The sequence below is a fragment of the Lynx canadensis genome, chromosome B3 (assembly GCF_007474595.2).
Source record: "Lynx canadensis isolate LIC74 chromosome B3, mLynCan4.pri.v2, whole genome shotgun sequence".
Taxonomy (NCBI): domain Eukaryota; kingdom Metazoa; phylum Chordata; class Mammalia; order Carnivora; family Felidae; genus Lynx; species Lynx canadensis.
In genome coordinates this window covers 4,966,045-4,972,565 of record NC_044308.2, presented here as the reverse complement: position 1 = coordinate 4,972,565, position 6,521 = coordinate 4,966,045, and the positions used below count along the sequence as shown (strand labels likewise).

The following is a 6,521-nucleotide window of genomic DNA, read 5'->3' as shown; positions in this document are numbered from 1 at the left end:
GGGGTCTACTTGGAGCACTGGACAGGTGGCCTGGGGACCGCTGATCTGAAGCGGAAAAGATGGCCAGGGAGGAGGGTACACGGAGGAAATGGACATGTGACCTGAGTGAACAAGAACCAAAGAGAGGGTTTGGGGGGGAAGCGAGTGGCCACAGGGCTTAAAGGTCAGGAGAGGGACTGGACAGGCGAGAGGGGCTGGGACCGGGTGTTGGGCAGAGGGGTTTGCAGCCGGGTCAAGAGAAGGGTATGAGTAGAGCATGATCAACTCTTCCAGGAGGGAGAGCAGACAAGGTGATGGTCCAAGGAGAAGCCAGGTGGGGGAAGGGTTGTTTCCTTCTGTTTGTTGTTAGTGAGGAGGAGACAAGGCATATATGTACAGGAAGAAGAGTCTGGAGAGGGATGAGGTCTGGGGCGGCGGGACGTTACCGTAGGAAGAGCAGATCAGCCACCATGTGGCAAGCGAGAACTAGGTAAGGTGGCGGGGGAAGGTACCGGGGAGGGACAGAGATTTGGGGTAATTTGGGAAAGGCGGAGGGATGGACGGCAGGTGGGGCGCTGAGGGAGCTGCCCCCAGGGGCCTGAATGTCTGGGCGTCTGGAGAGGGGAGGTCCGGAACACTCCTGAGAGGCAGGAGAGGATCGGCTCAGGGGACAGAGTGGGGTTGCTGGTCTTCTCCTGGGGGGATCCCAGCAGGGAAAGGCCGAGGATCAGAGCCGGAGGAGGGCTGCGACCCTGTCATGGAGGCCACTGCTCAGGGAAGGGAGGAAAGCCAGGAGAGGCCCGCGAGGCCGAAAGAAGGGTCAAGGGAGAGAATTCTCAGTGGGGTCAAAGGACAGGGTGTGTGTGGACCAGAGCAGACATGGTGGCCCAGAAAGTCGGGCCAAAGACGGGATTTCTGAGTAAGCCTTCGTCAGAGTCAACTTTGTGACAAGCTCTGGACGTGGCTGAGGAGATGGGTCTGAAGGAGGCATGGCTGGGGTAGGGGGCATGGGGGTGAACTGGCCTGGAAACCTGCTGGAAAGTGGAGGGGACAGGGCTGGGCAGAAAACAGAGCCCAAGCTCTTGGCGAGGAGGGGAGTGCTGGGGGTGGGGGCAGAACATGACAGAACACCGGGGGAAGGAGCATCAGTGGCCTGAACCTCCAAAGGGGAGGGGTCTTAGGTGAGGGCCGGAGCAGGGGCCTGGAAGGGGCGCTGCCAGGCCACCCTCTGCCCTTGGTACCCACGGCTTCAGAGGAACCACGTGCCCAATTTCAGGCCCCACTCTCCCGGGCACAGGGGCAAGAGCGCGTGTTAGGAACACATGACAAGCGGGGCCCACGCAGGACCCGCCGAGCCAAGGACCCGGAAGCCCAGCGACAGGCCTAGCTGCGAAGGCGGCGCTTCCCCAAGTTCACGTCGCCCGAGGCTGAAGGAAAACACCAAGCGCAGATACAACCTTATTGTGCTGCTTTTAATTACGAAAGATGTAAAACGACGTATTATAAAACTTGGAAGCTACTTTATACAAATTCCAATCTTTAAATATTGTTTAACAAGGGACCTGGGAGTTAGGACACTGGCAGAAAGTCTGATTAGTTGCTGTGAGGGCTCCTTCGCCAAGCAACGGAACCCTCTGTGCATGACAGAGCCGACGGGAGTCAGAGCTGGAAAGGTCTTCGAATGCGCACGTGGGCCGGCACACAGGAGAAGTGAGATGGGACAAAGGAGAATTTATGGTGGTCTTGACGTGATCAAAAAATGTTTCTCCTAACACCGTGTGTCCTACAAACCACAACTGTATGGAAATGAGGAAAAAAATGGAACACAGATAGGTTTTCAGTTCTATATTGTTTAACTGCTAATAAATGAGAATAGTACAGCCATCGGTTTCTTGTAACAAGACTAAATATTGGAAGATAGTTTATTCTGATGTATGCAGCCACTTCAGATGCCGAGGGCCTCGCCTGGTTTGTTGCGAAGGCAGCGATGAACATAGGCTTACGCGCTGGAGGTCGGAGGGACACCCGTCCGCGGGTGTCCTTGACACTGGCTAAGCAAAGTGGGTTGTATAATGCCCAACACCTTTTCACGGGAAAAGAATGGGCTGGTGGACCTAAGGACAAATTTAATTCAGTGCTAAACCTCATTGTCGTCATTACACTCCCCCAGACAAGTCACTTTTCCTGGGAGCCTCTGCACCAGTCCCAGGGAGAATGCCCTAGGGACGGCGGGTCTGCACCACGCGGGTCCCAGGCATCACGCTATACAGGCAGGACTGCTGTGCAGACAGAGGGCTGGGCCCCCAGCCCCACGGGTAAGGCACTGTGCAAAGAGTGGGTTATGCTGGTACCTAAAAAAAAAAACAAAACCAAACTCCTAACAGGGGCACCGATCCCCGATCCCCGTCTGAGAGGCCAGGTCAGATTTCCCGGGGCCTGTGGCACAGGGCAGGCAGCACGGAGCTGGCTTCTTCTGCACGCTGGGGAATGGCGTAGCATCACAGGGAAAAGGCTTGTGCTTTAACAAAGAGTCACCCCCTCCCGAGATCCTCAGTATGAAAGTTTTAACTGGGAATGGGGCTTGGAGCTCAGGCAAGGACCCTGGGTGGATTTCCTAATTCAACGGCAGAGATTTGGGGCTAACGTGAAGCGGGGGACTCGGGCCCCACAGAGGCAGCTGTGCCATCAGGGTTATTTGAAAGACTGCAGGTGACGTGATCCCTCTGGAGACAGAAATGGAAAGAGGTCTGCAGAGGTTAACGGCCCAGGATCCCATTACGGACTCCTCTCGTCGTGGGGCACAGGGCAGACTTGCTGCTGTGGGTGGGGGCGGTCCAGCAACCTTCAGCGACTCTGCCGGTGTCTCTGGAAAAGGCTGTGGCTGTCCCGGCAAAAGTTCCAGCGTCTTCCAGCTTTCCTTCAGTGCTCCTCTCCTTCCCGGCCCCTCCTGCCATGCCCACATTCTGCCCCATTGCCCAGGCCCATCCCCAGAGGTGCTCTTCAAACCCACCCGTCAGGCGTGTGGCCAGGGGTTAGGTCAGAAGGCCGGCAGTGGTGGAAATCCGCTAACACTACTTTATGCTAAAGTACTAATGACTAACGATAGCTTCATGATTTAGGCCTTCCTTTTACTGCAGACTGTTTCTTCGATCTCAGAGAATGATGGTCTTTTTTGAAAGCAATTTAGAGCACAACACGGATCTGAAAGGAAAAAGATCTTTGGAGGTCGGGGCCTGGCCGGGATCCCCGGGGTCCCAGTGCCTGGGAGGCCCCAGTTTGCTCGGTGCCGTTCCGGTGGCGCTCAGAAGACAGCTTCCACCTACCTGCTGTGGCGCACACCCTCGAGGAGATCGGGGCGCCCTGTCTCATCGTGAATTTGGTCACCTAGTGTTAAAAGCATATTAAAGTGCATGCTGAACACGCACAAGTGTTCCAAAAAAAAAAAAGCTAAAGCCTTGAGGTTTGGCAGGGAATGGGGGTACGCGAAAGATTAGACTGCCTCGTAGTGAGGCAGATTCATTCATTCCTCCGTTCGTCCGTTCATGCATTCAATGCACAGTTATGAGCACCTACTGAGTGCTGGCACTTGTTAGGAACTAGGGGTCTGATAACGAATAAGGCACGGTCCCTGCACTCGGGGAGCTTACAGCCTATCAGCCTAGCGGGGTTACATTCACACTCCCATGGCACAGGGAAAGCCCCCCACCCCCCACCTTGCTGCTCAGACCTCCCGCCACCCCCTCCCAGCCGACTGCAGAGGGGGAGGCCGGCACCTGTCTGGAGCTCATCTGGAAGACATCGTGTGTCTTGCCCTCCGTGCTTTCCGCCCCAGCCGTCAAGAGGAAGCACTTTCCTCTTTTCGGGCTCATCTGTTACCAGGGGACTTTTGTTTGTTTTCAGTGACTGAATAAAATAGTCCTCCCTTTCCCCCCTCGTCCACAGGAAGAGTGTCCCAAAGCAGCAGAAAGGAGATTACATACTTGGAGAAGACAAATGAGCATTCAGTTTGCGAAACTCGGGTCTGTGCTTGAAATCGTGGGAAGGTTTCTTCATATTGGAATTAAGGCATCTCCGAGATCACGGCCGTCTGCCGTGCCCCAGGACCGCCCGCCACCAGCTGGCGGGTGCCCGGCCGGAAGCGCGAGGGCGGAGGCGGCCTCGCGGTGCTGTGGTACCGTTGCTCGTGGCTGAGCCAGCTCCCGGAGGCCCGTGGCCCCCAACCGCCTCCGCTCCGGGCCCGATCTTCAGTGTTGACTGACATCAGTGGTTCTGGGCACAGCACCAGGCGACTGCCGCCCCCATCACAGGGTTCTTTTCTGCTTGTACACATGGACCGACTAGAGGGCCGAGAAAAAGACGCACCGGGCACGGTGATGACCGAGTCGTTGGGAGGCTCCCGGTCAGGTCAGCCGGCCTGCAGAGCATAACCCTCGCCGCAGGCCGGTGAGGCCGTGCATGGCTCTCTGGTCTAGAATCAGCCACGGCGTAGGAGACGGGACCTCGTCGCAAAGCCAGGAGTCATGGCGTTGGCTCCTGCTGTGTCAGAGGCCCGAGATGACTCAAGCCCGGTGGGCAGGGGGGGTAGCTGGCTCCATTCCGTGCCGTCCTATTTCGGCGCCTTCAGAAAAGAATTCTGGTCCTGGTCTGTTCTGTTCACAGTCGGTCAGCCCGAAACGTCTCTTCAACAGAGGGGTCGAGCAGGCCCATGCTGGAGTCACTTAGCATGTTGAGTCCGTCCAGGCTCAGGGGTTCGATCTGGAGCTCTTCTTCCAGAGGAAATGGAGTGTCCGTGTGCAGGCTGGCCTCGGGCATGCCCGCCAGCGCACTGCTGAGGTCTTTGAACAGGCTGGTACTCGAGTCTTCTGGAGGGAGCAGCAAGGGGGAAAACAGGGCGGGTTAAGAGGCACACACAACGGAGGATATCCCCTCAGAGGCCGTCCCTGTCGTCCTCCCCACCGTGACAGTGACTGCCTGTGTCCCACCCACTCCCAGGCGTCCAGGCGGCTCTAGAATCTACGCGCTTTTCCGCCAGTTCCACGACCCTCTCATTTTTGCAGGCTTTTCTCCCTTTGAACTTCACACTAACTAGTTCGGAAAAGGCTTGGAGCACCAGGCCCTTTCCCCAGTGGCTCAGTGTCTCTGGGGCCGGGCACCTGCGTTTCAAAAAGGCAACGCTGCGCCGGAGACCTTAATTTTTGGCCTCATCTGATGTCGTGTATCCTATCTTACGACGGTGTGTGTGAAGGCACGACAAAACGAACACGGTAAGGAGGCTGAGGGCTGGCCCACACTCACCTGTCAGGATGGTGCTTGGGAAATTCCCGCAGTTGGAATACAGGTTTGATCTCAAGTGAAACGCGTCCTGTTCTCGCGGACCTTGTTCCACCAGGGGCACCTGGAAGCATCCAAGGTTACACTGTAAGGAATGACCTCTGCTTCCAAGGAGAGAATAATGCAAGGTGCTCCCAGAGCAAGACTGTCTTAGGGTCCCTTCTCTCTAGGATCCCACACAGAATATTCCTCTCAGGCAAGCAGGTGCTCGGGTGGAGGAGGGGGTCCCTGAGGCCCACAGTGTGGATGGCTCGTCCCCGTTCACACACGGCCGGGCCCACTAAGCCATTAGGAGACATCAACAGTCATGGTCTCTGCCGCAGCTCTGGTCTCACACCTTCTCCCCCCAGCCACAGCAAGGCCTTTGGACACACCGTCCGTGGGAGCCCTTCAAAGGTTCCAGGTGTCACCAAGGAAGTGATGTGACCAATGGACTCTTTCCCCCTTTGGTTTCTAGAAAAATGAGGAGGTGATATCCTTTCCTTCTCAGGTGAAGGAACCCTAGGCAGGTCCCTCTCCATGAGAAAGCCTCGGTGACGACTGGTCAGAACTGGACACTGTCTCCGGTGCCTTTCCAGAAATGCATATTCCAAACTATTTTTTAAAAATCTTTCAAAAGTATGCATTCCTATCATTTTTCAGGGAGACTCTCTGACTCATAAACTAAACCGGCTTCTTCAGAAAATGAGAAGGCAGGGACTACTGGTTTATGCCATGAGTCTTTACCATGGCCCACTCGGGAAACATCTGTTATTTATTTATTTTACTGTTGTAATTGTTATTAAGACCCGTAGGGGCGCCTGGATGGCTCTGCCGGTTAAGCATCCGACTCCAGGTTTGCGCTCAGATCATGATCTCACGGTTTGTTGGGATGGAGCCCATGTCTTTGTCTTTGCCGGGCTCTGCGCTGACAGCAGGGAGCCTGCTTGGGATTCTCTCTCTTCCTCTTTCTGCCGCTCCCCTACTCGCACGTGCTCACTCTCTCTCTCTCAAATAAAAAACATTGTAAAAATCTTAAAAAAAAAAAAAAAAGATCTGTAAAATGCTCAAACCTTTCTCTTCTTAACCCATCCTAAGCCCGATCCACACTTAACACTATAAAATCTAGATATATTTTAAGTGATCGTTAGGGAGAATCTAAAAAGCAAAAGGAAGTGGTTGAATGAAAATATCTTAGGGGGGGGCTCCTGGGTGGCTCAGTCGGTTGAGCG

General features: G+C 55.2%; 1 protein-coding gene across 3 annotated transcripts in view; it reads right to left on the bottom strand.

The window, feature by feature from the left end:
• Nucleotides 1-3,220: 3,220 nt before the first annotated feature.
• The window catches only part of CRTC3 (CREB regulated transcription coactivator 3), a 100,869-nt gene continuing 97,568 nt past the window's right edge, over nucleotides 3,221-6,521 (bottom strand). Inside the window, exons 14-16 of one of the 3 annotated variants that reach the window (XR_003969292.1) lie at nucleotides 5,275-5,374; nucleotides 3,960-4,841; nucleotides 3,221-3,363 (exon numbers count right to left, since the gene is read on the bottom strand). Coding sequence is in view for 2 of the 3 variants with exons in the window: in XM_030317325.1 (XP_030173185.1) it covers nucleotides 4,633-4,841; nucleotides 5,275-5,374 (309 nt within the window). In the remaining variant the exon portion in view is untranslated. Of the gene's footprint in view, nucleotides 3,364-3,621; nucleotides 4,842-5,274; nucleotides 5,375-6,521 lie in introns of those variants that run through there. The other 2 variants (XM_030317326.1, XM_030317325.1) reach the window with 2 other exon arrangements.